We start from the raw sequence: 21,878 nt of genomic DNA, 5'->3' as shown, positions 1-21,878 counted from the left end.
TAATTCAACACAGGCAACTTTAAATCACATCACACAAAACATAATATAGAAAATTTGACATTATTTTTACATTGTTCCACCATGCTTAACAGATTCACCTATAAACCAAGTCACTTGACTGCCTAACCACCCCAGCAAACGACATCTGTGAGTGGTTGGCTTGTACCCTGATAACCATGTGCCTGACACTGCATTACCGCTCTTACACGAAAATCCCTATACTTACCTTTCAAAATACTATTTACATGAAATATAGGAGCTTATCTCCATGCAGGAGGCCTGTTACACCCCAGAGCGATCCCACCTGGGTCCTCCCCACACCATCAGAGAGCCAATCTGGGCAACTGGGTCATGTATTTGTCCCCTGGAACAGATTGTACCGTCCAACCCCCAAAGGGCCTAGTCCTTAAGTGCCAATGCGCATGTGTAAAGCTCCACTCCCAACTCCTTCAATTGCAGCTTTTCTAATGAACGCTGCGAGCACCCCGTTTGAGGTCCCACTGACACTGATATTGTGAGTGTATTATTTTGTGAAATGCGCAGGGTGACACAGAAATGTGCCGGATGACCCTGAAAAGACTCAGTCAACCATGAATTCACCTTGTCACAGGCCGGCATGGCTCACTGACCATCTAGACCCCCCCCCCGCCCACAAGTCGTGAAACAAACTGGCAAAAGCGAAGAGGTTATTCAGAAACATACTGTTTCCTTCAGGAGACAGGTGCACCCCATCACAGAGAAAGCACTTCTTCCCCCAGATACAACCATGGGGGTGGAATCCAACCTAGAGGACCTCAGTAATGGATTAATTCAGTGCATGGACAGAATGCCTCCCAACACCAAGACTGTCTTGGCACATTATGGGACCAAACTCTCAAAGCTTCAGGGAAACGTTCCGCAAGCCATATCACCTTACCAAAAATGGCATCGAATAATCCCTATGTCCCATTTGGACAAAATCGTTACCCCCCAAGGTGCAGGTTCACGAGAACTGGTGGTGGAAGCCCCCTTGGCCCTTTCCATACCATCTCATGTTGTAACTATTAGCTTTTGTACATGTTACAAAGTCACCCGATCAATATGCCTCCTAGGCCTTGGGGATGAAAGAGTGGCTTGACACCCACACCTCCCAAGTGGGCATAGCACCTACATGCACAGAGGAAGGGAAGGAAGAGAAAACAGCATTAGATTAAGACCATGTGCAGGTGCATATAATTCTTGTAACAGTCAAACTGCCATCTGACATTCCTTTGTACCTGCTGCTTGTCCAAGCCCACACCATTTGCATACGTTACCACCCCTATGCGGAATGGGTAGGCTCTTTAAATGGATGGGTCAATCCTAATCACCGCTTGCATGATCCTCAGAACCCTTGTACATTGAAACCTAGAGATAGGTGTGCTGTTGCTGGCCCCTGTGTGGCCAGGTAATCCAGGAGAGATTGGACTGGACAGGCCTTAGAGCCTGGGGTCCTATGCGAGATTATATGCTCACCTCTGCCAACTGTCCCGTTTTAACGAAGGGCAAGGTAACTGGCAATGACCCTCTGAAGCCAGCTTATCTGATCAAACAGTAGGTTGCTATGGATGTCTTTCTTGGACTGCCCGACTAACTCCCCCACCCGGACCTCCCAGTAAAAGGCTAGGCAAAAGACTGCTTTAAACAGCTGTGCCTCAAAATGTGAATGGCACATATGGACACCATGGTAGACCGCCTCCATGCATCAATTGGCCTTCTTGAGTCCTTATACTGACCCTCAAGCCTCTGCCAACCCTTGAGGGCCTTCATGATAAGAAATGTAGTGGGTATATTTTTATAACCACCAAGTTTTGCAAAGAAGGAGGGACAGCCAAATACTTTTATGCCACTGACCAGCCGTCCCACCTCAGCATTATTAAGAACACCAGCCAGGAAGATTGTGAGAACACCTCTCCTTCTCCCCCTTGATCAAAGAAACATATTGCTGGGATACTCACTCATAGTCTTCTTGATTTAGGTACTAAGCTGGCTGCCACAAGGTCTGGTAGAATGGGGCAGCAAGCTTCCAAAGATGGGCCGTGAAAGGCGTGGGATGAGCTGCTGCCTCCGGGTGGTAGCTCCTAAACTCCTGCAGCTTTAGGCAAGACAAAGCATCAGCAGCATTATTTAATATACATGATACATTCTTAGCCTTGAATGTAATGTGATTAACTAGGCACTGCAAGATCAACTCCTTGCACAGTCTCAAAACCATTCGGTAGCTCGCTTTTTGTTGATTTATGGCTTCCACCGCCTTTGTTTTCAGATCAGAAAACCACTGCACAATCACAGAGCTGAGCAGATCAAATTGTTAGGGCAACAATTATAGGGACCAGCTCCAGGAACACTATGTATCTTACCAAATCAACATGACACTACTCAACTGGCTATTGCTGCTTGATCTAGTAGGTACCCAGGATAGCACTGAAACCCACACTCCATGCAGAATCTGTGAACAGACCCAACTCAAGGCTAGACTGTGGCGGGTGTACCCATGCCACAATTCTATTAAAGCATTATAGAAAGGAGCCTAAAATCCTCCAATTCTTCTTAACCTCCAGAGATTGCTGCGGCCAATGGTGCAGCTGCTTAAGGTCCACCATTGCTGGAGCAATAGATCTGGAAAATGGCTGCCCCATGCGGATAATGGGTAAGGCAAAATTCAGCTGACCAACTAACATCTGCAACTGATGTATCACCATTCTGGCTCCAAGGCAGTCCTTCTGGGAGCTCCTAAACAAGGCCACCTTATCCTTTGGGAGCCTGCACACTGCCCCCCACCGAATCCAACTCAATGCTCAGGAAAGTAATAACAGTGGATGGGCTGCATGTCTTGCCCTAAGACAAGAAGATCCCAAAACGCCTCAGCAAGTCAACAAAGCCTTGGACGACCCAAGTGAAAATGCCATGAGGCTGCGAGGTCAAAGAAGAGGAAATCGTCCAGGTTTTGCAGCACCCACCTGGTGGCCGTCATCTTCTTAAAGATCCACTTTGGGAAGAAACTGATTGCTTAGAATATGCGCACAAAAACGGGCACCCCATTGGCCTACATCTGTTAAGATAAAATGCACTCTCAAATTGGAACCCCAATAAATGGAAATCATCTGAGTGCACTGGCAACAAATGAAAAGCTGATTCAATATATGGTTTTGCTAACAGCTCACCCATACCCAATTGAATTGTTGCAATATTGCTATGGCTGTGTCAAACAGAGTGCATTTCATTGAGAACAGTGCAAGATCATTAGCCTGGTTCACAGAGCTCTCCCTAGGAGCTGAAAGGTTATGTCTGAGTCAAAACTATCCCAACTCATTCTTGGGCACCACCCCTAATTAAAAGCATACACAATACTCAAAAGGCACCGAATCGAAAGGACCGGCTACCCTGCACAGCGTGCACTCTTGCCAATTTGTTGCCTGACCACCGCTTTATTTGCATGCAAGGATTGCTCATTCTTGGTAAAGAGGACCACTACAGGGATCCTGAAATCAAATGTGAAGCCATCAAGCAGTGTTTGTGCAGCTCTAGGGTTACGGTAACTATTAAGCCATGGGGTTAAAGCCTGAATGTTTACTGGTGAGTGAACTTTCTAAACAATCTGCTTTTGCTGGCCCTTCTCTCTCCCTTTCTTTTTTGAAGTATTTGAATTCAGTGTGTGATGGCATGCCACATAAGGAGCAATTGTATTTAAATGTACAAGTCTCAGGCGATCCTGTGCAAAATGTTTTGTTATAGGCCCAGCATGCACCCCTCATTTCACAACCCCCCATGGCCCTCAGATCTTGACCAAAAGGGCTGATATGAGCTGGCCTCTGATTTCATGTCCATCAGGTTGCAAAGCCATGCATTAACATCGGTCTGATACCAGTACACTGACTTGCAGCTAACCTTTTTTCTCCTAAAGACCCTGTCATAATCCTTCCATGAACTGCCCCCAAACTCAGCGTGAGCACAGACAATTTTGGGGAGTCAAATGCAGGATGACATTTCCTTAAATAAAAAAGGATATGTCAACGTACACTTTTTTAGTATAATGCTGACATTTACCTGTGGGTGTATTGTTATGTTATACTTAGCTGCTTGATTTGCTAAATCGCAGCAGGCATCAAAGTATGAGTGTGCATTTATCAGTTAAATAAGTGTGGAAATATATCCTTTTTTAACTTCATTTATTCACAAAACCCAAAATAAATATGGAGAAATACAGATAATAAGGCCAAAAATAAATATGGATAAATACAGATGGAAATGTCAAAATAAAAAATCCATAAACTAGAAGGCCTAATTATTCGATATGTGATAATTGTCTATTTTGAGACTGCAAACAAACGAAAATACTGCTTCTGGTTCCCCTTAATCCTGCCCTTTCACTCTATTTTGCCTAGAGGTGTTGAGTACCCCCATTGCCATTGATAAAAAAGCACACAATTTGCATGTGATGCGCAAAAGTGAGAAACAATTAGGAATGTCCAGCAAGAGATAAAACTTTAATCACAGCAAGCAGTCTCAGTTGCAGTTTAACTAAATTGCTCATCTTTTTTAAACTTGCCCAGCGGGTCGCAGACTGTGGGATAGGCAGCATGAGCTAGGGTTTTAATACAATATCGTGGTACCCACCACATGTATTTAAATGTGGTCTGTACACTCAAGTTTCTTAGGCTGCACTGGCAATCCAAGCTTCCAAAGATGAGCCAAGTGAACTCAAGGCTGTAGCGGCCACTAGCAGGCAGACAGTAAACGGTTCACGGACAGGAGTAGCTGGCCACATTGGATGCAATGGCAATCATCCCGCTATGTTCTGTAGCATTAGTTGCTGCATAGAACCCAAAATAAGTATGCATAGAATCCCTTCACACAGTTTCCTTGTTTCATGGGTAGCTAGGCCGCACTCTCCATTTCTGGAATTCGTTCTGCTCTTGCAGGGAACCTCTAGTACTCCTCATCAAAGAAAGAGTCAACAGCACTTCATAAAGTGTGTGGCTTTTCTAAGTCTGATTTATTTATTATTTAATTGTGAGTTTAATATAGCGCTGGCAAGACCCAAGGGTATTCGAGTGCTTTGTGTCAATACAGGTTCATAGCAGATCACCCATATTATCATTGTAGCTAAATTGAATCAAAACATATCAGAGTATAAGCACGAGTTAGAAAGAAAAATTAACATGGAAGGTGAATTGGACTTGTGGGCGGCGGATGTCCGGCTAGTTAAGATGTTAGTTGAGGAGGAGATCATTTAGCTGTCTCTTGAAGCTCAAGATGGAGGGGGTCTTCCTGATATGTACTGGAATGGAATCCAAATTTCAGGGGCATTGCTTGAAAAGGAGCATGTCAGGGATTTTTGTTTTTGGGCTTTAGGAGGAATGAGAAGTAGGGTGATTGAGCTTCTTAGTTTTCTTGTTTGGCCTGCCTTTTGAAGTTTAGAGGCAAGGTAGGCTGGTTTCCCAGAGTGAAGGCCTTTGTGAGTTAGACAAACAGCTCTGAAGCTACAGCGAGCTTCATTTGGGAGCCACTTTAGATCTTTCAGGGCAGGGGAGATGTGGTCATATATTTTGATTCCTTTGACCATCCCGGCTGCTTCGTTGAGAGTGAATCTCAGGGGTGCAAGAAGGACTTTTGCCTTGCCTGTGAGAGTGGTGTTCCTGTAGTTTGATCTGGGCAGCACCAAAGCTTGTATGATGATTTTAAGATTATTCAGCGGCAGGTAGGGTTTAATGTTGCTCAGATGTTTCATGTTGCAGAAGGCATTCTTCGCATTGTTCTTTATATAATCTTTCATGATCAGTTTGGAGTCCAGTGGGATTCTTAGAGATTTGACGGAACCATCTAGGGTTAAAGTGTAGTTTAGAGCATCTTAGGATCTTGAGGGGCGGAGGTCAGGGGGATATTGGTGAGATGTAGTGGTCACCTGGTCATGGTCGTTGGTGTGTTATTTCTACCTAGTCATGCGATAACCTGGATCATAGATGAGGGATTGTTTTTGACAAGTTCCCGGTTGTAAGATTTGGCTAGCTCCTCTGCCTTGCTCCAAGACTTTGGGGAGCTCGTTCTTTTTGGCCTCTGAGCTTTGTAGTTGAGAGGTGTTGTGGTCCAACTGATTGATTGTGGCCTGGCTCTTCCTAGGCGTATCAAAGAGGCTGGCCATCTAGGATCCCAGCCCTGGAGCTCAAAGATCATTTAACTACAGTGGGTAATACTTCTTTTTTTTACGAGCACTGTGGCACAAAACCATTGCATTTGTGGCCCCTTCTTCTACATGGCTGCCCGACAAGAATATGGATTTCAGCACCTTGTTCTGTTTTTGACAACATCTAGAATTAAGGGCATTGGGCAGGTTTCCAAAGAATGTCCTAGCCATAAACTTTCACCTGAAGAATGAGGTAGAAGATGGTTTGGAGTCAGTTGTGCCCTGTGAAGGGGTCGCAAACGGAATGTAGAGCAGGCCCTGATATTCACTATACAAATCTGCTTGGGTGGCACAACTGGATCAGGGAAGTAGGGGGATGTCAGAGGGGAACGCCTTTCTGGTTGAAGAATGTGCCTTCCAATTTCCAGTGTCTGGTGAATCATGTGCTATAAGGCCAGAAAGTGACCTGTCTGGCAGTATCATGGGCCAACACACCATCTGTCTCAGAGTTGTACTCTTTCTGAGAGGAGAAGTAACGAAATCAACTGCCAGTGTCACCTCACAGCCAACCTTAGTTTGTCTGTTACTAACTCCTCTTGACATCTCTGCTGATGGATAGGGACCAGCTTTGTCTGAATGCTGCCATGCGGAATGAGCGCAGGAGAGCACAGCTGAGGTGATCTGGCCTATGTAGGCCTCTAGTCCTGGAACTACCGTAGTTCCAATCAGATCATTACCCAGCAGGCATCCAGCATCGTACTTCTCTTTCACCCCTACATCAATCATGGCCATCATGACATTCATCACTATCGCTTCTCTGGAAAGCCGGTACTCTGTGTCATTGCTGCTGGCCCGAGCCCATGGCTGATGGTGCCAGAGAAATAGTCTTCAGGTTTAAGGTACTTCCTCTCAACCATAGTCCTATAGTTACATGTATCCCCAAGTGCAGGAATTGTCCTTCCATTGCAAAGCCCTATGGTCTTTGGGTGATTATACTAAAGATCATACAAGGTTCAATCCCAGATGTCATCACAACTAGTTTGAAGGTACCAAGCCCCCAGTGTAGCCATTCCCCACTGATAGCATACAGCCTATTAGGGAGGCAACTGGTGCTGCATCCTTGCTCTCATTATACGCATCATCCCCGGAACGGATTTTAGAATTAAGAATACAGTGTACTGTTCCTATCATACAGGATATGATAAACACTTTTAATGCCAATAAGTCCACTGTCATCTCTTCCTACTTCAACAGTGGTAAAACGTGTACCCAAATTCCGCGGGGGTTCTAATATGTCACTACCAGAAACCTGACTGGCTCCTGGAAGTCACCAACGAAAAGAAAATCTAATAATTCATCCTATGAAATATTTTACTCTTTTATTAGTTTACTATGTCTCCTAACTGTATCTATGTGAGACATAGATACAGTTAGGAGACAGGGAACTAGTAGAAAGTCTAATCACCATATACTAGAGATATATGGTAGGGTCTGCTGATTGGCCAATTAGTTGGTGTCTATTTGGGTGGGTAAGTGGATGGATGTGGGAAAGATTCAGTGTACTGATGAATGCAGGAGTACAAAGGAGAATGGGTGAGAAAGCGCAGGGGGGATGAATGGATGATTGAGTTAGTGCATGGATTAATGAATCACTCATGCACTGTCCCTTAAAAAAACTGTTACATTACATTACAATGCGTCTATGCAACTGTTGAACCATACATTCACCTTGTCCTTTCTTGTAGCCATCTGTCATTTCACTCACTACCCAATCAAACCATTCATGCACTTATCCAAACACTCACTCACTTACTCATCCATGCAGTCACTTATCTGTCCTTTCTTCCAACAATTAATGCATTCTCGGATTCACCCACTGACTCACCATTCCTCTCAAACACTCATATTTTAAAAGAGGAACAATTTGAGTTTATTCCTGGACAAAATATAAGAAGGAGTGTTGTGGAGCCCTGAAGACAGGGAGCTCCACAATCAAGGAGTCAGCAGAAAGAAAGACATCCACCTTCTTGGAGAGAACAGAACATCGCTTTTTATTTGCGTCTTCGGAGGCGCTTTAACTCTACAGATTCGATATGGGACTCGAATCCGCTATGTAAAAGGATGACGTTGGGCATTTTGCTGGACAGAGATCTCGAGTTGCACAAAAAGCAGAGAAAAAAAAACTAGGAGAGTGTTTTTTTAAATTTATTATTTTCGTAACATACCTGCAATCGGCCGTATGCCGCATTTTGCAACCCCCCACCCTGCCCCTCCTCTGCCCCACGTCACCGCCCTGGTAAAACGCCCTACACGGGCCGTCAGGGCTCAGTATGGAGAACGGGGGCATAATTGGGCCTTCTGTGTTCACTTGCAATGCAAGTACTCTAATATACAATAACTATTACCTTGTAAATATAATATTATTTGCACCACCGTGGAGAAGGTTAAAAAAAATCAGCCATGTGTGCCAAGGTCTGGAGCAACCACTTGTAGTTCGGGATTCCCCCACACTGGCACACTATTTTCAGATTGTGCAGTATAAAACTCGTTCCTCCTGGTGATCGTTTTGATTGCAGTTGTAAAGCAGATTTCCTGACGACATATATACTGTTGTACATATGTATATGCAAAGATGTTATCACGACAAACATTCACTACCAACAATCTGTCTCCCCTTTTAAAGCTAGCCCGAAAGAAGCTCTGAGCAGTAGCACACTTCCCAGAGTGGAGTTAGCAATGAGTGATTAAATTGGTTAACCACAGAGGCCACCAAAGCCTTAAACACAGACTCCCCTGCTGGAAACCAAACAGAACAGTAGCTGCAAGAACTGGCAAGAGTAACTCGAGGAAGTATAAACAAATGAAGTACCCTTCATTTCCCAAGAATTATAGCTGTTTTTGTTTCAGCTCTGTACCTCCCTCTCAAAAGTGGCTCCGGTTGAGCTCAGCTGACACCTTTATCTCAGTTAAGATTGTGGGGGATGAACTGGGAGGTTTTCTGGCTTGATTTGTGTATGTACTGTATCGCTCAGACCAAAACAGTGCAGTCTAATCGTGATAACATTTGAAAGATGTGTTGGGCAGCACGTGGACTGCAAGTATGTAGCGCTATGTTTTGGCACGCCCGTTTCATTGATTGAACTAGGAAATGAACCTAGATGTCTTTAGAGATTTAATTCTAAACAATTCTTAACCAGAGTTGTAAAGTAAAATGGTGGCACTGACATGTAACACATGGACACGGGTCCTTAGAATGCCACCCTTCATTCGTATTAATGTGTTAAGCCTAGTCAGTGTGTTGGAGGAGTTCCCCAAGCCCTGGATGGGTTGCAGGGTTCTACATCACTTCACCCACTATCATTTGAAATTAAACTTTTTTTAAATATATATCATTTTACATTCTGTGGTGATTTCTAAGCCATATGCTAGTTTTTATGCACTAAGTCTGACTGTATCAAGGCATCTGGGAGATTTGGGGGCTTATTTATAAGCCCCTTGCACCGCTGGTGCGTCACTTTTTGTGATGCAGTGGCGGTGCATCTTGCTGCCCCATGTTTACAAGGACACGTAAAGCCACCCTGCGTGGCTTTTTGCTTCCTTCTAAATACGGCCCCTTTACACGCAGCACAATGTGTGAAAGGGGCGTGCAATGGGTGTTGCTGTGGGTGTACCCACGTAACAGCCATGGCTTCTGCGACATTTCCTGATTTACCTGAAATTGTAAACCTGGAAATGCATCAGAATGCTACGCCTGGAGGCGTAGAGAGGGTCAACAAGGAGAAATATTTTCATTTCTCCTCGTTTTTTCCTCTTTTGATTGTTTTTGTGTAGGAAGGTGTCCTTTCCTGCACATAAACAATCATCCCCGCAACACAATCACCCTTGCATCATGGTGCAAGGGTGCCTGCATTGGCCCATGGCAGCCCATTGTGTGCCAGCGCAGGGTAGAGCAAAGGGATCCGTCATATCTTTGAAGATATGCCGCTTCCCTTTGCTTCTAAAGTAACACAGCGTGGAGCAGCCACATGGCTTGCAGCACTACGCTGTGATATTTTGCTGTAGATAAGGCCCACGGTGTTTTACTATTCCTATACAACTCAATACTGGGTCTTGGCTGAGGTTTTGTTTTTTGTTTTTTTTCTTTTTCTGTCGTGTGACACTTTCTGGGCAATGACCACTATTTATGTTTTTCAGTCTAAATTAGAAATCGATAGATGAAAACATGACTTCACATATACAATCAGATGTAATATGCTTTAATTGAGAACAAATATGAAGTATTTTTGCAGTGGAAGCAGAACTCTGTGGTATTTTTAAGGAAAATACTTCTGTGCCTAGCCTTAGATTTCTGAAATTTAAGTGCCTGATTCAGAGAAATTTTCCTCTGAATAATTATTGTAATACTGTTAGAAATTGACAGAATTCACCATTCCCAACTATTGATATTCCGCATAGTGGGAGAGCCAGACAATCCAGCTTCTGCAGATTCTACTTCCCAAAGCTGTTGCCTAAATATATTCATTGTTGTCTGGTTCTTTTAGTGTCCAGTAATTTTCCTTATATTGGGCATGGTCAGCACCGTTTATTTTTACTATTGATATTCTCCTACATTGAATATTAGTTTTATGGTATATCCAGTTCTTGTAGCTGTTTCTGTAAAACTGATGTTTATGTTTTAATAAATATTTTACTAATTTCCTTTAATTACACAAAGAAGAAACTTGTTAATGAGACTTCTAAGGATTGGATTAGTCCGAACCCTTTTGAGATGATAACTAGTCCAGGCTGTGACGTTACACCAAAAACACTCTACATCACACCACAAGGAAGCCTGATAACTTTGCATCTAATCATTAAAATGTATCACTGTTTTTAGCAAACGTTTCTTCTGTACATAGAATAAGAAAGTAACTATTCATGGAAGAAAGTACCAGCCTGGCAAACCTGAAAATTTGCAATTGAGATAGGCATTCTTTGACGTACCAATGCTATCCGGCCTAGTGGTATACCTTTGGGTCCAGGTAACTCAGAACTAGACTAACACCCATGTTTCTGATCTAAGTGACATGTAGCAGTAAATAAAAAAATGACTTTTGTTGAAGAAATAATTCACGAGTGACAGAGGAAGGGCAACAAAGGGGTATCGGAAAAATGTAAACTTCAAAACAGTTCCTTTGTTTCTGATCCGAGGAACAGGATGAAAGCAGCGGAGATTTGAATCCTTAGTTCCTTTTCAGGAAAAATGAGGAAGAGTTCCTCCTAATGGAACACCTCTGGTTTCGCCCTGCTCCGCATCAGTCCTTTTTTGAGGAATCAGATGTCTATTCATCTGGTCTTTTCAAAGACTAAGGAGTAATTTAGAGCCAGGTGGAGCACCGTCCATCCAGTGGAGATTTGAATCCTTAGTTCCTTTTCAGGCAAAATCAGGAAGAGTTCCTCCTAATGGAACACATCTGGTTTCGCCCTGCTCCGCATCAGTCCTTTCTTGAGGACTCAGATGTCTATTCATCTGGTCTTTTCAAAGACTAAGGAGTCATTTAGAGCCAGGTGGAGAACCGTCCATCCAGTGGAGATTTGAATCCTTAGTTCCTTTTCAGGAAAAATGAGGAAGAGTTGCTCCTAATGGAGCACTTCTGGTTTCGCCCTGCTCTGCATCAGTCCTTTTTTGAGGACTCAGATGTCTATTCATCTGGTCTTTTCAAAGACTAAGGAGTCATTTAGAGCCAGGTGGAGCACCGCCCATCCAGTGGAGATTTGAATCCTTAGTTCCTTTTCAGGAAAAATGAGGAAGAGTTGCTCCTAATGGAACACCTCTGGTTTCACCCTGCTCCGCATCAGTCCTTTTTTGAGGACTCAGATGTCTATTCATCTGGTCTTTTCAAAGACTAAGGAGTCATTTAGAGCCAGGTGGAGCACCGCCCATCCAGTGGAGATTTGAATCCTTAGTTCCTTTTCAGGAAAAATGAGGAAGAGTTGCTCCTAATGGAACACCTCTGGTTTCGCCCTGCTCCGCATCAGTCCTTTTTTGAGGACTCGGATGTCTATTCATCTGGTCTTTTTAAAGACTAAGGAGTCATTTAGAGCCAGGTGGAGCACCGCCCATCCAGTGGAGATTTGAATCCTTAGTTCCTTTCCAGGAAAAATGAGGAAGAGTTGCTCCTAATGGATTACCACTGGTTTCGCCCTGCTCCGCATCAGTCCTTTTTTGAGGACTCAGATGTCTATTCATCTGGTCTTTTCAAAGACTAAGGAGTCATTTAGAGCCAGATGGAGCACCGTCCATCCAGTGGAGATTTGAATCCTTAGTTCCTTTTCAGGAAAAATGAGGAAGAGTTGCTCCTAATGGAACACCTCTGGTTTTGCCCTGCTCCGCATCAGTCCTTTTTTGAGGACTCAGATGTCTATTCATCTTGTCTTTTCAAAGACTAAGGAGTCATTTAGAGCCAGGTGGAGCACCGTCCATCCAGTGAAGATTTGAATCCTTAGTTCCTTTTCAGGAAAAATGAGGAAGAGTTGCTCCTAATGGAACGCCTCTGGTTTCGCCCTGCTCCGCGTCAGTCCTTTTTTGAGGATTCTGATGTCTATTCATCTGGTCTTTTCAAAGACTAAGGAGTCATTTAGAGCCAGGTGAAGCAACGCCCATCCAGTGGAGATTTGAATCCTTAGTTCATTTTCAGGAAAAATGAGGAAGAGTTGCTCCTAATGGAGCACCTCTGGTTTCGCCCTGTTCCTCGTCTGACCTTTTTTGAGGACTCAGATGTCTATTCATCTGGTCTTTTCAAAGACTAAGGAGTCATTTAGAGCCAGGTGGAGCACCGCCCATCCAGTGGAGATTTGAATCCTTAGTTCCTTTTCAGGAAAAATGAGGAAGAGTTGCTCCTAATGGAACACCTCTGGTTTCACCCTGCTCCGCATCAGTCCTTTTTTGAGGACTCAGATGTCTATTCATCTGGTCTTTTCAAAGACTAAGGAGTCATTTAGAGCCAGGTGGAGCACCGCCCATCCAGTGGAGATTTGAATCCTTAGTTCCTTTTCAGGAAAAATGAGGAAGAGTTGCTCCTAATGGAACACCTCTGGTTTCGCCCTGCTCCGCATCAGTCCTTTTTTGAGGACTCGGATGTCTATTCATCTGGTCTTTTTAAAGACTAAGGAGTCATTTAGAGCCAGGTGGAGCACCGCCCATCCAGTGGAGATTTGAATCCTTAGTTCCTTTCCAGGAAAAATGAGGAAGAGTTGCTCCTAATGGATTACCACTGGTTTCGCCCTGCTCCGCATCAGTCCTTTTTTGAGGACTCAGATGTCTATTCATCTGGTCTTTTCAAAGACTAAGGAGTCATTTAGAGCCAGATGGAGCACCGTCCATCCAGTGGAGATTTGAATCCTTAGTTCCTTTTCAGGAAAAATGAGGAAGAGTTGCTCCTAATGGAACACCTCTGGTTTTGCCCTGCTCCGCATCAGTCCTTTTTTGAGGACTCAGATGTCTATTCATCTTGTCTTTTCAAAGACTAAGGAGTCATTTAGAGCCAGGTGGAGCACCGTCCATCCAGTGAAGATTTGAATCCTTAGTTCCTTTTCAGGAAAAATGAGGAAGAGTTGCTCCTAATGGAACGCCTCTGGTTTCGCCCTGCTCCGCGTCAGTCCTTTTTTGAGGATTCTGATGTCTATTCATCTGGTCTTTTCAAAGACTAAGGAGTCATTTAGAGCCAGGTGAAGCAACGCCCATCCAGTGGAGATTTGAATCCTTAGTTCATTTTCAGGAAAAATGAGGAAGAGTTGCTCCTAATGGAGCACCTCTGGTTTCGCCCTGTTCCTCGTCTGACCTTTTTTGAGGACTCAGATGTCTATGCATCTGGTCTTTTCAAAGACTAAGGATTCATTTAGAGCCAGGTGGAGCACCATCCATCCAGTGGAGATTTGAATCCTTAGTTCCTTTTCAGGAAAAATGAGGAAGAGCTCCTCCTAATGGAACACCTCTGGTTTCGCCCTGCTCCGCATCAGTCCTTTTTTGAGGACTCAGATGTCTATTCATCTGGTCTTTTCAAAGACTAAGGAGTCATTTAGAGCCAGGTGGAGCAACACCCATTCAGTGGAGATTTGAATCCTTAGTTCCTTTTCAGGAAAAATGAGGAAGAGTTGCTCCTAATGGAGCACCTCTGGTTTCGGCCTGTTACTCGCCTGTCCTTTTTTGAGGACTCAGATGTCTATTCATCTGGTCTTTTCAAAGACTAAGGAGTCATTTAGAGCCAGGTGGAGCACCGTCCATCCAGTGGAGATTTGAATCCTTAGTTCCTTTTCAGGAAAAATGAGGAAGAGTTCCCCCTAATGGAACACCTCTAGTTTCGCCCTGCTCCGCATCAGTCCTTTTTTGAGGACTCAGATGTCTATTCATCTGGTCTTTTCAAAGACTAAGGAGTCATTTAGAGCCAGGTGGAGCACCGTCCATCCAGTGGAGATTTGAATCCTTAGTTCCTTTTCAGGAAAAATGAGGAAGAGTTCCTCCTAATGGAACACCTCTGGTTTCGCCCTGCTCCGCATAAGTCCTTTTTTGAGGACTCAGATGTCTATTCATCTGGTCCTTTCAAAGACTAAGGAGCCATTTAGAGCCAGGTGGAGCACCGTCCATCCAGTGGAGATTTGAACCCTTAGTTTCTTTTCAGGAAAAATGAGGAAGAGTTGCTCCTAATGGAGCACCTCTGGTTTCGCCCTGTTCCTCGTCTGTCCTTTTTTGAGGACTCAGATGTCTATGCATCTGGTCTTTTCAAAGACTAAGGATTCATTTAGAGCCAGGTGGAGCACCATCCATCCAGTGGAGATTTGAATCCTTAGTTCCTTTTCAGGAAAAATGAGGAAGAGTTCCCCCTAATGGAACACCTCTAGTTTTGCCCTGCTCCGCATCAGTCCTTTTTTGAGGACTCAGATGTCTATTCATCTGGTCTTTTCAAAGACTAAGGAGTCATTTAGAGCCAGGTGGAGCACCGTCCATCCAGTGGAGATTTGAATCCTTAGTTCCTTTTCAGGAAAAATGAGGAAGAGTTGCTCCTAATGGAACACCTCTGGTTTCGCCCTGTTCCTCGTCAGTCCTTTCTTGAGGAATCAGATGTCTATGCATCTGGTCTTTCCAAAGACTAAGGATCCAAGTGGAGCACCGTCCACCCAGTTGAGAGGTCCCCAATTGATTTATATTAGGACTCTTAGGGCTGGGAAGGGAGTCACCACTGTGCCAACAACTCCCTTCACCGACACTGCAGGTTTGCCAAATGAGCTCCATGTTTGAAGTTCCCACTCAACAAGTTTGTTGGTATTGTGAAAATAAATTCCCAAAGTTGGAGCTTGATTTCACAATATTAAAAAATAGGCAGCCCCAAAGTGTAGATTGGTATATCCCTTCACACAGGGCTGTTCTTCATTTTTCCTACCATTGTGTGCTGTGCCTAATGAGATGGACACAGGCAGTTTGAATGAGTGATGTTCGCCCTACCGTTAGTAGGGCAGGAAGACTATCGCTGTGACCTGACAGTCCAGGTCAAAGCTTTACACAGGTGGAGCTAATGGAGGCTCCGCAAGTGCAAACCCCGCACTGCCTTGGACTCAAAATTGAGCAAGGGAAACTTAGAGTTTGATGGAATGAGGAAACCCTTAATTTACGGCTAAATCAGAACTTAAATCCCTTTTTGCAAACCTGGACCAGGTCATTTCACCAGTTGTCTGGCTTTCGTTTACCATCTTATCATAATCTTTGCCATTAGCCTAGATGTTTGGAAGCATCAATGTAAAGTTATTTTCACTGCATATGGCAATAAACTACTTGGGAGTTACATCAGGTGAACATTGTTGTTCTTTTAAACTGTTGTACATTAATGCTACTTTTGAACATCATGTGTATGTTTACAATAGGGCGTTAGAAGGTATAGGTGTATCTCAAAATTCAGTTACTACTAAATAGTGTTTATAGAGATTACATTTACGCAAATCTTTATTTAATTTTTAATAATAAGGTGTGGCTTTTACTTCTTCCAAATGTGATAAGTTAGTTGGCACAGGAGTGCAAGCACAATAAAGGTTGACACTATATAAATGCAGTGCCACTTATAATTGCATATGATAAGTTCCCACGATGTCCTTATCTAGTGATTCATAAGAGAATGATTCTCAGTGGACTTGCAATCTGGATCATAAATTAAAGTGCAGATTTTAGCTGAAAGGTTTGAACCCACCAGAGTTGTTCAATGCATGCAGAAATCATTATGCACAATTTCAATTTAGTCAAGCAAGTAAAAGGGTGATCCACATTAGAGGAAAAAGGTTTTCTATACTCAGTCATGCATCTATAACAATAAGCAACAATAATTATTATAGAATGTTTCTTTGTGATTTTATCTGGGGGGTGGAGATTTTCTGTGACATTTATTAAGGTGTTGCCCTCTTAAGGCTACAGCCAATACATATATTGAACATGAATCTTTTAGCGAGCACACACTAAACAGAAAATAAATTGGGCTAAAAGTAGAAAAATATATTTTGACTTCAAATCCAATAATACTAAAGTCTAGGATGATCATTAAATTGTATGAGGAAACCATTCAGTAAATGAAATAGTGCTAACGTTGTGCTTTCACCAGTATTGGAGCAACAGGGTATGGGAACCTGAACCTGAGAGAATATGCTTGTCCTCACTGGGGCAACTGAGTCTATTATGGAAATAAACTTTGACCCTCATTTATCAGGCCCCTTGCGCTGCCGGAACATCACTTTTTTTTTGCATTCCATGGTGCAGGAGCCTGCTACATATTTATAAGGCAGCACTAAGCACTAAACCACACTTTTTTGGCTTATTACTGCCTCCTAAATATGGTTCCCTTTAATGCAGTTTTCTGCGTTAAAGGGGCATGCAATGGGTATTGCTGGTGGTGTTCCCAGCAACATCCATGACTTTTTGACACTGCCCTAGATTTATAAGAGATCGTAAATCTGAGGCAGCATCAAAAACGTACGCCTCCCCAGGGGAGGTGTAAGGGAGGCACAGCGAGGAGAAATATCTTTATTTCTCCTCGTTTTTCCTTTTTAGGTCGAGCATTCGAGACCTCTTGTATATATTGTAGTATATATTTATATGTGTATGTACTTTGTGGGCTCTGGAGATCAGCCCTAGGACTTTTCTGCTCCCTCTTAGGGACTTTGTTTTGTTCAACTGCCTCTATTTAACTGTATTGATAGAAAATGACCAGTAGACGTCAGTAAAATACCAGAATTGCTTTCTGCTTAGGGACTTTCTTTTTTAAATGTTTCTGGAAACTGCCTCTATTTAACTTTCTTGATAGAAAACGACCACAGAGGTCAGTAAAATACCAGAATCACTTTAGCATTCTCTAGATTCCAGTCCATAGAAATTGTCTTCCATGAGCACCCGTAGACAATACATTTTTTTTCAAATCTTGTGTTTTCAGTGATATGACCACCAAAGTCCCTGATTTTATATTAAAATCAGAGCTGTGGACTATACCATTTCATGCTGAAAGGCAATATTTCTCTCAGTGTGTTCCCATACCTGGCGTGCCACACTGTTTGGTGCTTACTTTTCCTCCATGTTAAACAGTAATAGATGTATCTGCAGCCAGGCTAATGTGCTGCATAGCTAAATACATATAGGGTCCCAAAGGCGAGACCGATTGCATTGCAAATACTTGTTCTATGTGTGCTGTATTCTGCATGACACATAGAATGAGGAAAAAGCCTCTTGTGATTGTTTTTGTGCAGGAAGGTTTTCCTTACTGCACAAAAATAATCATCCCTGCAACACTGGCACCCTTGCACCATGGTGCAAAGGTGCCTGGTTTGGCGCATGGCAGCCCATCGTGCACCGGCGCAGGGGAAAAGGACAGGAATGCGCTGTATCTGACAGATACGGTACATTCCTGTCCTTTTCTTTTGCTGTAGGGCAGGTTTCAAATGCTGGCTGACAGGAGTTCCAATGTAGTGAACAGACTTTATGGATGCCCTGAAGAAGCAGACTTAAAAAACTCAAAACGTTTCAGGAGGTAACAAGTACATCTGGGATAAAAGACAAATAATGCATATTTTGGATTGCCCTAGTCAGATCTCCCTTTTAAAATAATTTGAAAAATGACAAACATTATCATTCATTTCATAATCATCTACATTTATACAAACAATATGGTGCCAGTAACATAAATTAAATTATATTACAGGAGAGTAGTTACAAGTATACTATGATAGAAAAACTAGATACAAATTTTTATATTCGCGCTGCAGGATTCTCTGTATAGTACTATTAAAAGTAATAACACAAACTTTTATAATTTGTTTTTTTGCATAGAGTTTGCTACCCTTTTGTCTCTTCATAGCATTGCACATTAAGGGGATTTCCTTTACCCAGATTAATAGTACTCATTAAAGTGTTTAGGTTTTTTTCTGTGTGCATTTAGTTAACCATAATGTTTTTCTATCCCTACAGGGGAGTTTGGGGAGGTGTGCAGTGGTCGTTTAAAACTTCCCTCCAAAAAAGAGATTTGTGTGGCTATTAAAACCCTGAAGGCCGGTTATACGGAGAAGCAGAGGAGAGATTTCCTGAGTGAAGCCAGCATCATGGGGCAATTTGATCATCCAAACATCATTCGTCTGGAAGGAGTTGCTACTAAAAGTAAGCACTAGAAGTAAGGCAAGTGTGGGGGCCTCACTCCCTACTCGTTAAAGTTTACAATTCTCACTGAGATACCTTTCTGCACTTGATAACACGTCTTCCTCTCCTAAATTGTCATGGCCAGAGAGAGAAACACATGTAAATCAGTAGGCAAAGTTTTATGCCTGCTTATTTATGTGTGGCTTCATGATGGCGCTCAGCCCATTTCTATATGTTTCTGATATGTAGCAACTGATTCATAGCGAGATGAAGTAATTTCTCCATGATCACACCAATAATGTATTGTGTACACATTAGTGTTTTTTTATTATTATTTCTTATTAAGGATGAATTGCAATGGTTTTAATTAACTATGCTAATAAACTATTACTTACTTACCATGATCACACCATGCACTAAGTACGGAAGCCAATTATGGAACATGTGCACAGGTGGCTAATTGTTCCTCGGGAACAGTCTTGTTGGCCCTATTTAACAGCTGTAATAAAAATGACTTGACTATGTGCCCTTTACATTTTTTGGAGAGGCCAGTAGAGAAACCTTTAAGGAAATGGTTCTTTTTATTAGTGATCATTTGTGATGTTTTAAGAAAACGTTGAGTGTCTTATGGTTATAATTTTCTTTATTTATTATTTTATTAAATCTGCTTTCTGTTGCATGAAGTTTGAAATTGTTGTGTGACTTTCTTTTTCATAGTTTGCATTGTAAGTACATTTGCTGGAGAAAGTAAAATATTATTATTGTTATTATTACTTATTATTTTCATATGATATTTTGTTTAGAAATTATGCCAATTTGATCATATTAGGGGAAAAACGAAGAGAAGAAATGGCATAGTACAAACCTCTTTGTGATCTTGTACGAAAGGATGCCACCTCTTTGACTGCCACAGTGTCTATATCCTGTGCCTATATCCTGCATACTAAAATTTCTTTTAAATTATAGCCAAGCCAGGTTTTTTTTCTTTTCATATTATACAAATCCCAAACATGGTGGTTTGCAAGAGCTGATTGCACAATGGGCCTCCCTGCAGAGCAAGTAATTTCTGTCCTACTACTGCCCCTCTTCTGAGAGGCAAAATACCTGACTGGTTAGCAGGGCATCATCTTACTCAAAAAACTAACAACTAGTTTGTATATAATGCTAAATACAACACTGCTGTCATTCTTTCTGCAATTCTAAGTACTGCACATCTGATATTTCTAAGCAGAGTAAATAACAGATGTTACTAATACCCAATTTATGGTATTCAATATATACCCACCTCAAACGGATGGAAGGCTAAGGCTAAGCTTGCTTTAATGTTGCCACTACACTTCATTTTATCCTTTGCCGTATGTCAATCCACTCAGTCATCCTCGGGGTCATCCTCCAAGAGCAGCTGCATCACAGCTACCCTGCACCTCAGTAGGGTGTAAGCAAAATCATCATTACCCAATGTTTTTGAAGGAGTTTTTCTAACTAATTTGTTTTACCCATTTGATTTGGGAACGGGAAGGAAGAAATGAAAAGAGTAAGACCATGTTTTGATATTCTCAAGCTGAGGAAGAGGAGACTGGGGAGAGAGATATATAGAAGGAGGAAGAGGAAGGTGAGCAGGTACATCCTGCGAGCAGAAAAGGAGAAGCTGACACAGTCCTTTATGTTCTTTTAATAAGTTTCTTTGATGGAGCTAAACAAAATATCCATATAACCCATGTAGCAGATACACAACCCATTGAAGGCCTACTCAAGCTTTATAGGCATGAGATGAAGGCATATACCAAGGGAGTAGGACTTTAATGGCAGGTATAGCCCACTACTGTAGATGACAATGCTGTTAGAAAACTTGGGTGAGGAAGAGCGGCAGCAGTTCTGTTTCAGATGGCTCAATTTGAGGCTTTAACTGCCGTCTGAGCTTTTCTCGGGTCCCATGGGGTATGGCAAACCCTGCTTTAAGTTATGGGCCAAAGTCTGCGGCTATAACATTAGTCAGTCACTAGCAGAATGGGCTCATTGACAAAGAGTGGTAAGTGAGTTAACTTACCAACACTGTCAGCAGTGTGTCCAGAACCTCTGGCCCTCCACAGTTTCGGTCCTGACGAAGGCCACAAGACCTGTAGGGGCATTTCACGGCCAAGACATGTAGACCCAATCACGAGTTGTTGTGAATCAATAACTCATCCTCTTCAACACTGCTTTTTTCTTTTAACCTTGTCCCTAGCCTCACTTTCTTTGTTAAAATACATTCTGCAATTCAGAATAGGAGTTAATTTTAACTTCTCACTACTGTCATCATCCAGACAGTCTCCCTCCTGGTGGAGGACAGTAAGTCACTTGGTGAACGAAACATTCAAGAGAAAAACCCAATGACACTATCCACCGAACCACACAAGTGGAAATAATATACACCGCAAGTTGAGAAAGTGTGGTTGAGGGTCTCCAAGACAGCTCCCCAAGACTATGGCATATTGACATATGTGCTTTTTTCTCCCACAGCTGATTACAATATTAGAACATTCTGCCACATGAGGAAGAATTGTCCTAACTGGAAAGCACAGCCTCATGGGAGATGCAGGGGAATTACAACCCCTTGCACCTCAGAAGCTTAAGTGGGTTTCAGCACTCTTTCTGTGGGTTTTCCTCACAGTTGCTGGCATGTGCACATAACAGGAGATGTGAAAATGGGCAGCACTCATGCCCTGATTTTACTTGGGCTCTGCCCATTTGTTTACCTTGCTGTGGCAGAACCAAATGAGACAGAAGCTGAGCATGTTTGCCTTTCCTTCCTTCTGAGGATCCAGTGTCGGAGAGCAACAAGAGGAGGGGGAAGCCTCAATTTGTGCCCTCAAATACAGCCTCTGACCCTCTCATTCCCCACCAAAATCCACATGGCGTGGTGAGAGGTATGGAAGAGGAAGAGTCAGAGTGTGTTGAGTAGGATATTGAAATGTTGACAGCATCATGCCCATACCAATGTTTATTGCATGCTGCTGCTCCATTATTTTAAATAGAGCTGTTGCCATTCCTATGTTCTAAAACAATGTTTTCCCCTACATTTAACAGACTGGCACAAGTATGTAGCACGTCACTTGCCTG

The 21,878-nt window shown here is 42.8% G+C and overlaps 1 protein-coding gene across 2 annotated transcripts in view; it reads left to right on the top strand.

Moving 5' to 3' along the window:
• Positions 1 to 21,878, top strand: part of EPHA3 (EPH receptor A3) — an 853,417-nt gene that overhangs the window by 616,351 nt on the left and 215,188 nt on the right. For both annotated transcript variants that reach the window (XM_085622346.1, XM_085622345.1), the window contains exon 11: positions 18,615 to 18,800. In XM_085622346.1, coding sequence (XP_085478472.1) covers positions 18,615 to 18,800 — 186 coding nt within the window. The remainder of the gene's footprint in view (positions 1 to 18,614; positions 18,801 to 21,878) is intronic.

The sequence above is a fragment of the Triturus cristatus genome, chromosome 8, assembly GCF_964204655.1.
Source record: "Triturus cristatus chromosome 8, aTriCri1.1, whole genome shotgun sequence".
Taxonomy (NCBI): Eukaryota; Metazoa; Chordata; class Amphibia; order Caudata; family Salamandridae; genus Triturus; species Triturus cristatus.
This window is presented reverse-complemented; position numbering and strand designations above follow the sequence as displayed.